This window comes from Sinocyclocheilus grahami, unplaced genomic scaffold (assembly GCF_001515645.1).
Source record: "Sinocyclocheilus grahami isolate Dianchi unplaced genomic scaffold, SAMN03320097.WGS_v1.1 scaffold1614.1, whole genome shotgun sequence".
In the NCBI taxonomy this organism is placed as follows: domain Eukaryota; kingdom Metazoa; phylum Chordata; class Actinopteri; order Cypriniformes; family Cyprinidae; genus Sinocyclocheilus; species Sinocyclocheilus grahami.
The window spans coordinates 24,318-41,813 of NW_015506793.1; the positions used below are offsets into that span (position 1 = coordinate 24,318).

Sequence of the window (17,496 nt, forward strand, 5' to 3'; positions counted from 1 at the left end):
CATCCAATCAAAGGACGAGAAAATGCTGACGTTATCGTTAGCCAGCTAGATGGCCCTGGTGCTGCCAACTCGAAATCTGATTGGTTAAAGCAACGGTTTCATTGCCATTGATTTAAGCTAACGGAAGCCTGCACTGTTGATTCTGAAGGCCTTAAGGCAGATTTCTTTGACCCTGGCAACAGGATTGCTGAAATATGATTGGATAAAAGCTCTAATATAAACATACACTGCTGGAAGCAGTGCAACCAAGAGAAAAGCTATGAAATGAAGAGAATAGACTATTGGAAATAATTTAATACACATTCATGGAAAAATATATTAAAACTAAATCAGTGATTCTGATAGTGTTTAGGCCAGCAGAGAAGGCTTTGCTGGCCCTGACGTCCACCACTGTTGTTATGTTATGGGACACAAATATTATGTGTCCCCAAATAAGCCAAAAGGCGACAGTGGCAAGGAACCCAAACTCCATCAGTGACAGAAATAGAGAAAAAAACCTTACGAGAAATCAGGCTCAGTTGAGGGGCCAGTTCTCCTCTGGCCAGAAGAAACAACATGGTGTGGTTTAATTCCAGGCAAGACATTTTGTGGACTGGTATTATTCAGAAAAGTCATCCAGTTCCTTCTGCTTCAAGATTGAATACATCACATGGTGAAGGGATCGAAGCTGGCCACAGGGTCTGTGCAGAGCTTGAAGTGTCTACTTTTAAATAAAGTAAGTCATATCGAAAACAAATATTCTCTGATAAAGTAATCTGTATGAAACCAATGAGAGGTAGTTTTTCCAGTCTGAGCTCATTATCTGTAATGTGGTCACACCCACACACAGCGTGCGCTATTCATAAGATAATCATCCACGTGAAATGCGCAAACATGTAAACGCCCCCATTACCTCCGTAAACAAAGCAGCATGATTCATCTAGGCTACTTTTCATTTTTGAAAGAAGACGCACTGAGAAAAATAAGCCTAGTATTTACATCAGAAGAAGAACGCGATGCAACACACCGCTTCATCCAGTGGAGCATATAATTTCTGATGAGTAAGTAGTGTTTCTTATTTGCATTACTTAATGTGTTATTGTGGGAAACTTAAACACATTTACTAGTTGGGTTTTTCCAAACTATAATTCCAGACTAAAATGTGAAATGAGTGAAACATTTTGAAATATGATAGGCAATTTTCATTGCATCTAAATGTTGTAAGATGCGAGGATGTTTTATGATCTATATAATATAAGGTAATATGATATAAAAGTAATATGAGTGTTTACACTGTAACATGATGAATGTTAGATTCTATGAATGTTTAGACCAATATTCATTATTAATACTCCGTTTGCGAAATGTAGATGTTTATAACATGGTAAACATGATGTGAAAATTATCCTGCCCACTCATTCACAGAAATCAATATATTGATTTAACTTTGGTAAAACATGGTTTGTGTTAGAAAGGCCGTATGTGAGGGAGTGACAATGGCCATAAATATTTAGTGATTCACACCTGAAAGACATAGAGCCTCCCCTTAAGGCCCATCAGTGTGACTGTGACTGTGAGGCAGGTAAGAAAGAATGTGAGGAGATTAAAATAATGCAGTTTTTGATTATTTGTATTTTATTTACAACACAGTATAATCAAAATATACATAAAGGTCAAATTCACATTATTGAGCACACTGAGACATATATATAAAAAGCATGATTTTTTTTCATGTTTTACTTTTTAATAAATAATAGCAGCTCAGACCAGGGTTTAACACTGAGGAAAGTTCTCTTTTCTCTGTACAGAGAAAAGCACACTACAGAGACCACATCCTGCCCAAAGGGGAGATTAATATGTGGAGAATACATAACATGGATTTACCTAAAAAGAAGCTCCACACATGGAAGAGGACTCTGTGGCAGGCTTTACCCTGGTGAGGGGAGAGACTCACATCCACAGAGACTGTTGGCAAGCGGGGCTCAGCCCAGGGGAAGACACCTTTACCTTTACTATGGAAAATACAATATATGGGATTACCAGAGAGGAATCACTACATATGAAGAGCTTAGCCCAGTTAGAAGGGATCACCTGAAAAGGGGCATACCACAAATAATGGGCCTGGTGGTTGGACTCCTCCACCGAGTCTGCCTATTGATGAGCGCTGAAAGGATTACATATAGGGTTCACCAGAAATGGGAACACACATTGACAAAAAAGTGCACATTATAGCCTCAGAGAGGAGAAAGGCGCTGTGTGCAAGCACCCACACCCACCAGTTCACCTACCTGTTTGTACTCAACAACACCTTAGAAAAAACTAGCTCCACTCGGAGATTGTAGAAAAACGCAAAGGTATTGGGTGTAGACCAGCCAGCATCTCTACGGATGTCTGCTAGATAGGCACCATTCAATAGAGCCCAGGAGGCAGCAACACCTCTAATAGAGTGTACTTGCAAGTCTTAGGAGACACAGCATGCCCTGGGTGTTGTATGACAAATGGATGGCATCCACCAGCCAGTAGGCTACCCTCTATTTGGAGACAGTCTTCTGCTGTCTCTTGAAGCAGACAAAAAGCTGCTCTGAGCATCTAAAGCTCTCTGTGCGGTCCAGGTAAATGCACAAAGTGCGGACTGGACACAGCAGGGAAAGGACTGGATCTACCTCATCAGGAGGGAGTGCTTGCAAGTTCACGACTTGATCCCTGAAAGAGGTAGAATTCTAGGTACGCGTTGCTAACAGACAGCACTTACAGGTCCCCAACCCTCTTGGTGAAAGTGAGTATGGTCAAGAGGGCCATCTTCAAGGAGAGAGCACTCAAGAGCAATCCCAAGAGGGAACAAGTCATGGTCTCTGAGGATTTAAACTCCTCACACCTCTGAGGAACCTAACAATCAGGTCGTGCTTTTCAAATGACTTACCTTCTACGGTGTCGTAATATGCCACTATAGCGGCCATGTACACTTTCAGGGTTGAGAGGGAAAGCCGCCTCTCCAGCCTCTCCTGTAGTAAGGAAAGCACTGACCTGATGGGGCATCTCTATGGGTCTTCTCCCCGGTAAGAATAACAATTAACGAAAAGATGCCACTTCAACCATACAGCTACCTCATTGAAGGGGCTCTGGTGTGAATGATTGTGTCTATCACTGCCAGTAATAGCCCACTCAGGTCTTCCACATCCCATCCTGGGGCCAGACATGGAGGTTCTAGAGGTCTGGGCACAGGTGCCATTTCATGCCCTGTCCCTGAGTAAAAAAGTCCTTCCTCAGGGTGATTAGACAGAGAGATGTTGAAAGGAGAACGAGCTCCCGCCACTTTTCTTTGTTATGATGAAGTAGGGACTGTAAAACCGTTGCTTCATCTCGGCCAGAGGGACAGGCTCTATTAATCTCTGCATGCAAGACAGTAGTGTTCTCGCCTCTTACTTAGGTAAAAAGGATGCCGATGAACTTGGCCGGGCACCACGCAAACTGAATTGCATAACTGAGTCTGATCATCCTGATTAGCCATCATGATGGATTGGGAACTGCAAGATAGGCCCACAGACTCTGCACAAGTGGCACCTAGGGAATGGCCCAAGTCATTGACAGAGCATGTCACAAATTCTTTTCATTGCAAATTAAAAAACAAAAATTAAAAGATAAAAAAACAACATTCTTACCCACCCATAATGTCAAATACCTCTTACTTCTAAACTCTTAATTAATTTTGTCTGGTCTGTTTGGGCTGACATTTCCAACAGTGCCCCTATATGATTTTAAAAAATTTAGAGGTACACTCAATAATTTGTACTCATTAAAACATTTTATTTTTGCAGAAAAATAAAATGGCTATACTTAAATACTATATTTTTTTTGTTTAAAATGATGTGCAATAGAGACTCTAGTCATAACAGCAGTGTAATAACAGTTTTATTTTACATCTCACAGGGTGGAGGGGGGGGCAGTTATAACACTATTGCTCACAGAATATTAATAATCAGAACTGATGGCAAATAACTTTTTCTACAGTGACATCAGTAACTAAAATTTGAGGACAACTGACATTTTAGCCATTGCAGTAACATTACTGAGTGCATCTTTTAGTTACAATATAAATGTGTGTAAATGTTTATGATTACTTGTAGATGTGGTGTGATGTCTCATCTTCATTCTTTTAAAGTGAAGTGAAGTGACGTGTAGCCAAGTATGGTGACCCTTACTTCTGAATCTGCATTTAACCCATCCAAGTGCACACACACAGTAGTGAACACACACACCCGGAGCAGTGGGCAGCATATTGCTGCGGCACCCGGGGAGCAGTTGGGGGTTCGGTGTCTTGCTCAAGGATCTCACCTCAATTGTGGTATTGAGGGTGGAAGAGAGTGCTGGTTATTCACTCCCCCCAACGATAATTCCTGCCGGACCTGAGACTCGGAACTCACGACCTTCGGGTTACACAGGGTTTTTCCTGCATAGAGAATTATGAGGCGGCCTCCTCCGCCAAATTTTGTGCCGCCTCTGGTTGTCGACAAAACTCAGGCAGTCACGTGCAAGCGTCATTGAACAGCGTCCATTAGGCTTTTTAGTCCAAAAGTGCACATATTTGGAGAAATACTGATATCTTTAAACATGTTTACTTGATATTTCTTTACACAGAATCATCGTCTCTATTCATTTTGGACTGATTTACGCGATCTGATGAGCATTAGATGCTTCCAGCGCTGCCTGTCTGCATTTTCTCTTCTGCGATCGCTATTCTGATACAGATACACATTCACTGCTCATGTGTCAATCATATTACGCGCTCAAATCCCGAGCTGCCATCTCTTTCGCTTTCAGTTCCGTACATAAACCCAAGGAAACGCTTCAACACACGAAACATGAAGCTAATTAACACACGATTACGATAGTATATGGTTTGTATGTGATTTTCATGAGATTTGTGGTATTTTCATAACAATAAAGAATGTTTACATGTGAAATGCTAAGCTGGTGTAGCTTTTAGCTGAGTATTAAAGGCTACAAATAACTTATTTTAACAGCATTATATGACCAAAATCCACATTAGATAGCAATCGGAAGTTATTACAAACACTCGATGGTGGTTTGAAGTGAGATTTGAGTAAAAGCGTAGTATTAATTTTATTAATAGTCTTATGTAGCTTGATGCTAATGTTAGCTCTAATGCACCTGTTACCCTGCTGTGATTAAATTTCATGATGTATTCTATCAGAAAAAAAATCATGGAAAGTTGCACGAAAATGTTTTGTTTTCTAGAAAGACACTTTATAATACAGTAAGTGGATAAATGTATATTGGATCAAAGCAATATGCATGGACCAGGAGACTATAAGGAGTGAATAAAGATTTTCAATTTCACAAAGTGTTTAACAACCTAATGTTATGTTTATGTTCACCTATACTGCAAAAGGGACACTTTAGCTGTTATGTTGTATTTAATTTAATGTTCAACAGGTTTGTTTTTGTAAAATTTAACCTGATAATTGTAATTTTCTTCAATCATCTAATTATTAGAACACCTAAAATACTTGCGTGTAAAAAGTGTTTGTTTCAGCCAGTTGAAGGGTGGGTACATTGTGTGCACATGATCAGGATGGTACCACCTCTGCCTCATTTTGAGCCAGGACATTGGAACAAAACCCTGTTACAAGTCCGACTCTCTAACCTTTAGGCCACAACTGCTTTCTCCCTTCATCCTTGCTCTTAATTTATTCTACAGCTGTTAGACTGAAAACACTTACAGGACGTTTGCATGGGATGCCAACAGCTGGAGAGCACAGGACGGCATACATTGGCAATGTTCTGTTAACGGGAGGGGCAAAGACAATAAAATTAATAGAAAATGGAAACACTTTACAATAAGGTCTCATTCATTAACATTCATCAGCAGAATCAAAAATATATACATTTTCACATATATACATCTTAATAAACAGAATTGTTCAGTGTACGTTCACGTTAGTTCACAGTGCATTAACGAATGTTAACAGATGCGTTTTTGTAAATATGTTAATTATGAAATTAACATTAGGATTAATAAATGCTGTGACAGTACTGTTCAATGTTAGTTTGTGTTAGTTGGTTTTTTATCAAGGTACAGATTTGGAAAAGTGTCAGGTAAATAAGGAAGTAAAACGAGAAATTAGGAGGCCAAAAATGAAATATAAGGCATCAGTGGAGAAGTTTATTAAAGGAAATATTCAGTCAGCATGGAAAGGAATAAAAGAAATGGCTTGTGCAAAAAATAAAGAACCAACAGAAATTACTTTGATGAAGTCTTTGACAGAAAATGGAGAGATAGCAAATGAATTTAATTACTTTTTTTAAGAGCATATGATATGCATATGATTTTAATGATAGGTGTATGGATTTTTATTCTAGTTTAAAAACAGAGGAATATCTACAGATTGATAAAGCCTCTGTTGAGAGTTTTGCAAACCGCCCAATAAAATAAAAGTTTGCGTGCTCGCTTCAGGGGCCTGATAAAGTGAGTGGGAGAGTTTTGAGGAGTTGTGCTCATCAGCTCTGTGAAAATCTTTTATTGTACCAATTCCTAAAAAGACCAATGCCAGACAAATGAACGATTTCAGACCGATTTCTTTAACATTATTATTAATTAAGTGTTTTGAGAGAATTATTAAAACTTGGATTGTAGAGTATACTAGTCAGCTGACTGGTCCACTACAATTTGTTTAAGTGAAAGTGAAAGTGACGTGACATGTGGCCAAGTATGGTGACCCTTACTCGGAATTAGTGCTCTGCATTTATCCCATCCAAAGTGCACACACAGCAGTGAACACACACACACCGTGAACACACACCCGGAGCAGTGGGGTAGGAGGAATATAGGATTGTCCTTATAGGAGGAATAGGAGTGTGGAGGATGCCACTCGGACACTCTTAAATTTAATATATAAACATGTGGATAATGGTACGACTCATGCTCGATTATTATTCATAGATTTTTCATCCGCATTTAACACTATTCAACCACTTCTTTTAGCTGAACGTTTGTTGCCTGAATTTGATGTTCCTAAGGGCTTGGTGTCCTGGATTTTAGATTTTCTGACCAGATCTCAAATAGTATGTGTAAATGGAGAATATTCCCAAGAGCTTTATTCCTCTGTGGGTTGCCCCCAAGGCTGTATTCTTTCACCTCTATTATTTATTTTATACATGGATAAGTGCAGATGTCAATATCCAGGCAGACACATTATTAAATATGCCGATGATACAGTAAAACAGGGTAACACAGAGCATGGGCCCATTCTGAACTATTATTTGGATTGGTGCGAGATTTCTCATTTACAAATAAATGCTTCCAAGACTAAAGACATGATGATAGAATTGTATAACTCTGTTGATATTCCATCTAAAGTAGTTATTTCAGATAAAGAAGTTGAGAAGGTAAATTCATACATGTATTTGGGTACAGTTATTGATGATAAGTTAAGTTAGGTGGAAAACATATCTTGTTGTATCAAAAAGCACAGAAATGGTTATATTTATTGAGGAAGCTTAAGTCCTTGGATGTGGATAAATCTATTTTGATAATGTATTATACATCTTTTATTGAAACTGTCTTGACTTTTTTGACTAAATGTTAAAAGTAGATCCCAGATGCCGAGAACTGTTAATTTGGTGTCAAAGATTACATGCTCTGTACATTTGGGGGTATCTGCTCTGTGTGAGAAAAATGTTCTTGGGAAGTCCTTGACTATCTTAGATGATACATCTCACATTTTGTATTTAGAATTTGAACTGCTCCCCTCAGGCAGACGATATAGGGTGCCCAAGTAGAGGATTGTTACAGCTTCTACATCTTTTGTTCCAAATGCAGTCTTGGTTGTAAACAATTATTTGAAACATAAAGATAAAGGTGTACTATGAATTTTAACACTATATTTTAATATATGAAAATAGGTGCATTGTTAATGCCCGGGTTTTTGTTGTTGTGGTTGTGGTTGTACTTGTTGTGATGTTTTTATTCTAGCAGTTTTGTCACAATGTCTTTATCAAATTTGTCTGTTTGTGAGGTTGATGCTGTATAAATTGCCCTGTGAAGGCACAAATAAAGATATTACTACTACTAATAACTAATGCAATTCATTTGAGCGCGAATTAAACCCAGATGATTGTAATCACTCTAAGTTCGTCTGTCTTGGGAAAGCTAGCGTGTCTCCGACATAGTGATAACACTCGTTGCCTTCTCTAGTGCAGCTCAACCAGGTCTCGTCCCATTCATCGATCTTTGTGATGTCACAAATCCAGGGAAAAAATGTGTTGTAGTCCAAACGAGTCGTTCGTTGTAGTTTTTGAAAAGTGATTTCTGTTAAATAAAATATCTCCTTTTGAAGTGGACTTTGAGCTTTGTAACTTCGCAGATCTTTTTTATGATCAAACAGCAACATTGTAGACTAACTAAAGTTGAAAAAGTGAAAAAGCATAATAGGACCCATTTAATGTAAATTGAAAAGCTTAAAAATGTCATTAAACTTTCGATTCATATGATCATGCACTTTTTAAAAATCTACAATTATTTTAACAGAAATTATACAATGATTACAAGCTTATTTGTACTGATTTGTACTTTTGAATGCTAACAAATGTCATTAAACTTCAGTTCACATATTAGCTAATGCTCATTTTTACATTTACAAATGTTGTGAAAATATAGCTTAGTCATTTTAAGCACTTCACAAACTATTAATGTTAACACATTATTCATTAACTCATAATCACAATCTGTAAAGGTCATATATTTGGTCTTTGTTTGTTGTGTAGACCTCTACTATTCGCATCTTAACAAATTATTTATTAATTATTTGTTCATGTTTTTGCAGTACCCAATCTAAAGTTGAGACTTTTCATCATTTGTAAATGTTTAGAAACGTTTACAAATCATTAGTACCTTTATGAGCCATCATTTCGATGGCAAAATGTGTCCCAAATTACCTGAATTCACCCTATTTACACATCTTTACAAATCATTTATTAATTCTTTGTTTATGTTTTTGCAGTATACAATCTAAAGTTGAGACTATTCATCATTTGTAAATGTTTATAAACATTTACTCTTTTTTTTGTATCTTTATGTGCACTGGACTTTCAGCTGCTCTAACAATGTTTGTGTAAAGGGTGGTTATAGTTAAGTGCAGCTAAATGCTTGCTTAAGACATAACACATTGTAATTTGGGTGCAAAACATGTTTTTATTACCTCAACACTTATTATATTAGTATACTATTGTGTATCATTAAACAGAATATTCCTTCAATCATACATCTTCAGGATAAAAAAAAACTATTTTTTTCAAGAAAATACTCCATTTATCATTTATCAAAACAATGCAATTTAAACAGATTGAACCGTGTTCCCTCATAGTAATCAAATTGACCACTGCACTCTATTGACCCCTTAACCAACCCATATCACCAAACCTGTCCCCTAACCTTACCCGTATTACACATCAATATTAACCAACCTATAAACCAACCCATATCACCAAACCTGTCCCTAACCTCACCCGTACTACACATCAATATTATCCAACCTATAAACCAACCCATACCACCAAACCTGTCCCGTATCACACAAAAAAAATGTTACCTGGCCAGTACAGCTGTTTTCCACTACTGAATGCCACCAGCAGGAAAGCTGAACAATCAGTGCACCAATAGCATGCCTGTGTACCAGTTGCTGAAGTTGCTGAATAAAAGCACATCCTAAATTAATAAATAAAGAAAATGCTAATGTAAAGTCTTCCTTTATCATGACCAAACAAAGGAATGGCCAATAACTATAGACTAATAATTTGACTGAAGACCAACTAAAAGAGTCAATAGCTTCCTACAATATTCTTTCAAATATGGGTGTCCGAGACAGAGTAGATTAAAGCGAATGACCGTTTGATATCAAAGCTTTCAACTTGATACCACAATAATGCTTGTGACCTATGCTGACAAATGGCAAAGTCCTAATGGCATAGCTGACCGACCAGCTATATTTGTGTAAAGTCCTAATATGACCACCCTTAGGGAAAAGATGCCTTAGAATTTTATTGACCACATGTTCCCATCTTATAAAGTGTCAACGCCTTAGAATTTATTCCACAGCCTCCTGCCATCTTCTTAAAAGTACTAGGAAAGATGGTTGGACACATTGCATTGTCCTTGAAAGGAAAAGCAAAAGGACAAGGGCACAATCCAAAGTCAGGCACACGGCAATCAGGGGCGCTTTCATGATTCATTCATGCATTAGTGCTTTCATTACTGCTCAGAACCATAAGACAAGATTCACTGATCATGGATTTAGTCATCCAATGATCATAAATGCATTTGAATGAGTCACTGCAGCACTGATATATGTGCTAGAGCTAAACATGGAGGATCACTTGTATCATTGTTATATATTGTCATACAGTCCAGCCATTAGATAAGACATTATAGACCTAAAAGTATGACTTTCTGTAAAGCTGCTTTGAAACCATGTGTATTGTGAAAAGTGCAAAAAAAAAGACTTTGACAGTATTATGGACTACGACTCTATAAACAAAATTTCACAAATTATAAGAGCGTAAAACTGAAATAACAAGCTGGAAATGAGCTCATCAAGCTCTTAATGAGAGAGATAGGAGAAGATAAATAAAACGCATGGCCTAAAACAAAGCTAGCATTTAGTCCAAATAAGAACCAGATGAAATCAGATGCTTTAATGTGCTTAATTTACAACAACTGCTACATGTCTTATTATGTATTAGTGATATGAATTATTCACCTGATTAGGATATCTTAAAAGAGACCACAATATAAAAAAAACTCATTTAAGGAATATTAAAAGCTTTGTAAAGCATTACTTACAACTGTGTTTATGTTATTAATATGGAATATGACCTGAAAGAAACACTAATTTCACCGAACACATCTCAGTCCTTTTCATAGTTTTGTCTACACAGTAATGCAGCGTTATTCTGCCAGATCGAGGCTGGCCTTCAACATAAGTGTCACAGACATAAATGACAACTGCTGTGCCCAAATGTGCTGCTTTGTCACACAAAAAGCTTCCAAGGCTTCTGGGAACAGTATCCCAGTGACATTTGAGAGCTTCTCCACGGCTAAACTGGGCTCTACTGTAGTGCCAAGGCACTTGAAGAAGATTATGCTCAACATAAGACCCAAACAATGTCTGAACTCCAGTAACGGATACCCTTCACATAACAACCCTTTCTCAAGGTTAAGGCGCTTGATCATGCCCATAAATACATCAAGTTTAATTTTTAATCACAGTATTGGTGGCTTATTTTCAAATATTCATTTAATTCATTAAGGTGTCAACTTACCTCATTTTAGCGAAGCATTCACTGCCATTATCTCATCATACTATCTGTTCTACAAGATGTTTTCTAACACAGTATTTACTATAAACAAAACAAACAAATAAACCAATTATGGTTGGACAGTTAATTACAATTAGTGATAACATATCTTTGGTCAGTGCCATGATATTGATGAACGTAACAATCAGTTCCAAAAATTCCTGTTGAAACAGAGCTACAAATACATGACCAAATACAGTGAGTGCATTCTGCTGAGTGAACATTATTCTGTCTATATAAGACGCTGCTTCAGGCTCCTCTAAGGACTGACTGGAACTCAAAGGTGGGTGAGTTTCTCTTCATGTTCTCCTTCTACTGTTAACCTAATATTACATGCTAGTGTTTTGCGTAATGGCTAATCCTTACTCATGGTCATTAGTCAGCATATTTAAGAGTTTATTTTATGGACATGCACTGTATATTCAACAAGCTTTTGAAACTAATCTGACTGAATTACTACAAGTAAGCACATATTCGCTGCATGGGATTGACAGATTTTTTTGCCTTTCTCTTAGCATCTCCTACCTCAGACACATCAGACACATTCTCTCTGGAAACGACAGCAGGTATTATGCTTGTGATTGCATAGCCATAACATACACATATCAGAAATGGTTGTAATTGTTGAGTGTGTATCTTTGATGGTTAATGAGTGAAGAGAGCCTCTCAAGCCTGAAGGAACATTAGAACTGCATTAGAACACAGAAGTCCAGAAACACTCATGTGGAGAAGCATCATGCCACTTACTTCATATTTAGCAATTTTGAATCTTGAATATAATTGCTCTACTATCATGAATAAACTGTTAAGACCTACCAATTAGCTTTCCAATCTTCTGCCATAACTGAAACTGAAACACAACAGAAATTAGGCTAAAAGAAACACAACTCTACTAATGAAATCAGCAGTAAATCTCTTCATTGCAATGAACATGTGAAATCACACTATAGTACCAGAGTGAACGACCCTCAGCACATTCTCTCCTTTGTCATTTGTCACAGTAAACCGCAATCATGGGAGATGGTGAAATGGAATGTTTCGGCCCTGCGGCCATTTACCTCCGGAAGCCGGAAAGAGAGAGAATCGAGGCTCAGAACACCCCCTTTGATGCCAAAACGGCGTTCTTCGTGACAGAGCCAGAGGAGATGTACCTCAAGGGTACTCTTCTTAGTAAAGAGGGTGGCAAAGCTACTGTCAAAACTCAGTGTGGGAAAGTAAGTACAATTAGAAAATGTGTTGATCTTCTGCAGAACAATTTTGCATGATGCTATGCCACGTGAATGTCTCACCTTTGCTGAAAACTTTTTAGACACTCACGGTAAAAGAAGCTGAAATCTTCCCCATGAATCCTCCCAAGTTTGACAAAATTGAGGATATGGCCATGATGACCCACCTCAATGAGCCTGCTGTGCTGTATAACCTCAAAGAGCGTTACGCAGCATGGATGATCTACGTAAGTCTAAGTAAATCATGTTTTATCCCTGGTGTGGGGCGGCAGCATTGTAAAACTGGACTATCTATCTCCGTTTCAGACCTACTCTGGCTTGTTCTGCGCCACTGTCAACCCCTACAAGTGGCTCCCAGTATACGACTCAGTTGTTGTGGCTGGATACAGAGGCAAAAAGAGGATTGAAGCCCCACCTCACATCTTCTCCATCTCCGACAACGCCTACCAGTTCATGCTCACTGGTAAGTGGGGATATACATTTTCATTCCAATTTGTAGACCAATAAAAAAAATACATGGTCTTAGAAGTGTGCTTATTTTGTGCTAAACCTGAGCCTGCCTAAATTTAGCTTGATAAATGTACAATTTAAATAAAAAATGGAAAAAAATCTGTTTAGTGGTTTTACTTAAAATAACATTATGAACTTGTTTCAGACAGGGAGAATCAGTCTATCCTGATTACGTAAGTAGACTACGATCATTAAAAGGTTTTTGTATAACAGGGCTCCAAACAAAAAAACTAATTAAAGAGCCATTGGCTCCTATAAAAAAATTAGGCGCCAAATTATTTTTTAAGTGCCACCAAATAAATGTTTTTCATTTATTTATTTATTTTTAACAATTTACCATTTCAGTCATACTGTTATGTGTTTATGTCTCATATTTTCCTGTCTTTATTAGCATTTTAATCTATTTTGTAGATGTTGTGGAAACTAAGGTTAATTTAAAGTGGGAACTAAACGTCTTCCAATTTGAGAACTATTTACAGTCACAAAGAATTGTTTATTACACAGAATCTGTGCCAATATCACAGACCATAATTATGTCAGCATCACTTGGCCATTGAGTGTAGTTTGGGCTCTTAATCAATGTATCCTTTAAATGTTGTCAGGTTAACAGGTTAAGTAAAAATATGAATATTCAGTATAGTGCATAAATGTAGCAAAATGCTCCTCTTTATAGTTATTTTTTCTGAATGACTGATGAGCTTATGGACGCCAAATGGTTATTCTGAGGTAAATGTATTGTTACATGGCATTGTTTACAAGCTTCACACATTTTCCGCAGTTTGAAACTTGATGATCATATGAGATATTTCAGTAACTTGTACTGTAGGCTATCTTATAATATAACTTTTGATGTCCATTCACATTTATTTCACACTATAGTAGTAAAGAGAAAAATATGATAGGTTCACGTGCTGCTTGAACTGAGGTGCTAAAGCGATCGCTCATGCCACATTAAAGAGCGCCAAAACGGTATTTATTGTTTGAATTTCGTTATGAATTTTAAAGCTGATACTTTATTAAAAGTTAACAGCACAAAGCTTATTGAGATTATAAAATGGCAAGTCTGCTACAAATAATATGAAGTTCACGCATTAACAGAACACATCATAGACTAAAGACCTTGATGATAAGAATCGATATTAGCATCGATTATAAACAAGAATTGTAAAGGGTATTGCTAATGTCCACACAGCTGACAGCTTTACCTGTTGTAATTTGTTCAAGTTGTGCACGAATTAGACATTGGAGCAGTCTGGAGCCCTGTATAAGAAGTTAAACGAGTGAATGTTTATATGCACTTAAGAAAACTGCTTATTCAAGGGTTTTTGCAGAAAGCAGCACTCTGAAATGTAAAAGTGAAGGCTGTTTAATTGATTGAGAGAAAGCAGTGGCTTATGTGGGCATGTCAAATTAATTAATTTAAAAAAAAATGGGACAACCAAAGTAACAGAAAAGTGTGGAGGAAAAACTGCTTACTGACAGTGTTGCATGTATATAAGGTTAAGACCACTCTGCTAAAACGATGCATGTAGATGCAAATGCCAGTTTCATATCTTAATCAGATTTCTGGTGTGCATGTAAATGTACTGCCTGACGATTATGGTTTTTAAAGAAGCACTTAAACAAAAGCTAACATATCAAACAAGTCATTTCTAATATTCTAAAATATGTTCTTTTCCATCTTTTCCACTCAGTGGAGAATCTGGTGCAGGAAAGACTGTCAACACCAAACGTGTGATCCAGTACTTTGCAACAATCGCTGTGTCTGGACCGAAGAAGGCAGAACCTGTCCCTGGCAAAATGCAGGTAACTACACTAAATCAAACATCATCTAAAGCACAGTGACATAATTATTCTACATGATGAAATTACTTAAATACTCACCAGGGGTCGCTAGAGGATCAAATCATTGCAGCCAACCCTCTGCTGGAGGCTTATGGTAATGCCAAGACTGTAAGGAATGACAACTCATCTCGTTTTGTAAGTTGCTGAGGTCAAATGAAATGCATTATACAAATTCACTTAACATTCCAAATCGAAGAAATTCGAAGCTGTTCTGAATATTTCCTCTCTGCAGGGTAAATTCATCAGGATTCACTTTGCAACCACTGGGAAACTGGCCTCAGCTGATATTGAAACTTGTGAGTCAACCTTGTTTTAAGGCAAACATTTTTATTTGGATGCTAACAGACGGATCAATCAATTGAACTCAAATTTCTTTTTTTTAACCATTATTTTCTTGGGAAGATCTGCTAGAAAAGTCTCGCGTGACATTCCAGCTGTCTGCTGAGAGGAGTTACCACATCTTCTACCAGCTCATGACTGGACACAAGCCAGAGCTGCTCGGTGAGAAATCTACAGGATTGTGTGCTTCAGTTATTTCCATGTTTAAGAACACTGATAACATGCTGCACATCAATTCTTTGCAGAGGCCCTGCTCATCACCACCAACCCTTATGACTATCCAATGATCAGCCAGGGTGAAATCTCTGTCAAGAGCATCAATGATGTGGAGGAGTTCATTGCCACAGATGTAAGTGGACAACTGCAATATTATTATAAGTAGTAATACAATACAAAATATGCTTCTCTTTTGGCTCGCTAATGAATAATTTGTGATTTATTTGGTCGGTGTGAAAACAGACTGCCATTGACATTCTGGGCTTCACTTCTGATGAGAAAGTCAGCATCTACAAGCTAACAGGTGCTGTGATGCATCATGGGAGCATGAAGTTCAAACAGAAGCAGAGAGAGGAGCAGGCTGAACCTGATGGCACTGAGGGTAAGAAGTTCTATTAGCACATAGTAGCATGCAAACATGGACTTCATTAGCAACAATAATGCGTAAAACTGTTCTTCCTCAGTGGCTGATAAAATCGCCTACCTCATGGGCCTCAACTCCGCTGACATGCTGAAATCTCTGTGCTACCCCAGAGTGAAGGTCGGGAATGAGATGGTGACCAAAGGCCAGACAGTACCACAGGTGATGAATAGACCTAGAAATGTCCCGTAGACATTCATAAAAGACATTCACCCGACAGAAAGTAAAGTTTCATATCAGTTACGCTGACTTCTGAATTTTTCAGGTGAACAATTCAGTCTCTGCACTCAGCAAGTCTGTATATGAGAAAATGTTCTTGTGGATGGTGGTCCGTATCAATGAGATGTTGGACACCAAGCAGCCTAGACAGTTCTTCATTGGTGTGCTGGACATCGCTGGATTTGAGATCTTTGATGTGAGCATCATTAATGTCTGTAAAAAAATGAGACATAATAGATAACATTCAGCAGTAAGAGCTTGTTTCTGTTTAATTTTCAGTTCAACAGCTTGGAGCAGCTTTGCATCAATTTCACAAATGAGAAACTGCAACAGTTCTTCAATCACCACATGTTTGTTCTGGAGCAAGAGGAGTACAAGAAAGAAGGCATTGAATGGGAGTTCATTGACTTTGGTATGGACTTGGCTGCCTGCATTGAGCTTATTGAGAAGGTAAGAGGATATTCAGTCAATTAAAATGACTATTCTCATTGTGTCTGTACTCAAGTGTGAATATTTCTTCAACAGCCAATGGGCATCTTCTCCATCCTTGAAGAAGAGTGCATGTTCCCCAAGGCTACAGACACAAGTTTCAAAAACAAGCTGCATGATCAGCATCTGGGCAAAAGTGCAGCTTTCCAGAAGCCCAAGCCTGCCAAAGGTAAGGCAGAGGCCCACTTCTCTCTGATGCACTATGCCGGCACTGTGGACTACAACATTGGTGGCTGGTTGGACAAGAACAAGGATCCACTAAACGACTCTGTCGTGCAACTCTACCAAAAGTCATCAGTCAAACTGCTGGCCTTACTGTATGTTGCTCATGCTGAAGGTACGAACATCTGAATTTCCCGAATTCCTTTGTGTTTTAATTATGTGCAAGACATTATCACATAGTGATTTATTGAAAAAGTTAATGGAAAGCAACACAAATTGAACATTAACAACTTTCAATGATATAAAACAGCTGAGGGCGGTGGTGGAAAGAAAGGCAAGAAGAAAGGTGGTTCCTTCCAGACGGTGTCTGCACTTTTTAGGGTAAACAGATTCTCCCTTTTAATGAAGGATGTGAACGTCTTCTCCATTAAACACTGGACTAATGGCATAAACATTTCCACAGGAGAACTTGGGTAAGCTGATGACTAACCTGAGGAGCACTCACCCTCACTTTGTGCGCTGCTTGATTCCTAATGAATCCAAGACTCCAGGTAAACTTAATCCCTAAAGGCTGAAATGGATCAGAATATCTCTGGAACCTTAAGAACATTTGTATTTCAGGTCTGATGGAGAACTTCCTGGTTATCCACCAGCTCAGGTGTAATGGTGTGCTGGAGGGTATCAGAATCTGCAGGAAGGGTTTCCCCAGCAGAATCC

The 17,496-nt window shown here is 38.0% G+C and overlaps 1 protein-coding gene across 1 annotated transcript in view; it reads left to right on the plus strand.

The window, feature by feature from the left end:
- The first annotated feature begins 11,591 nt into the window (after window positions 1-11,591).
- Window positions 11,592-17,496, plus strand: part of LOC107571573 (myosin heavy chain, fast skeletal muscle-like) — a 22,463-nt gene continuing 16,558 nt past the window's right edge. Inside the window, exons 1-18 of the mRNA XM_016257906.1 lie at window positions 11,592-11,639; window positions 11,868-11,918; window positions 12,354-12,566; window positions 12,662-12,805; window positions 12,885-13,041; window positions 13,234-13,261; window positions 14,783-14,894; window positions 14,976-15,068; window positions 15,166-15,229; window positions 15,336-15,434; window positions 15,518-15,621; window positions 15,732-15,870; window positions 15,953-16,071; window positions 16,175-16,324; window positions 16,408-16,578; window positions 16,654-16,954; window positions 17,090-17,160; window positions 17,243-17,330. Of these exons, the coding sequence (XP_016113392.1) occupies window positions 12,366-12,566; window positions 12,662-12,805; window positions 12,885-13,041; window positions 13,234-13,261; window positions 14,783-14,894; window positions 14,976-15,068; window positions 15,166-15,229; window positions 15,336-15,434; window positions 15,518-15,621; window positions 15,732-15,870; window positions 15,953-16,071; window positions 16,175-16,324; window positions 16,408-16,578; window positions 16,654-16,954; window positions 17,090-17,160; window positions 17,243-17,330 (2,041 nt within the window). The 5' untranslated portion in view covers window positions 11,592-11,639; window positions 11,868-11,918; window positions 12,354-12,365. The remainder of the gene's footprint in view (window positions 11,640-11,867; window positions 11,919-12,353; window positions 12,567-12,661; window positions 12,806-12,884; window positions 13,042-13,233; window positions 13,262-14,782; window positions 14,895-14,975; window positions 15,069-15,165; window positions 15,230-15,335; window positions 15,435-15,517; window positions 15,622-15,731; window positions 15,871-15,952; window positions 16,072-16,174; window positions 16,325-16,407; window positions 16,579-16,653; window positions 16,955-17,089; window positions 17,161-17,242; window positions 17,331-17,496) is intronic.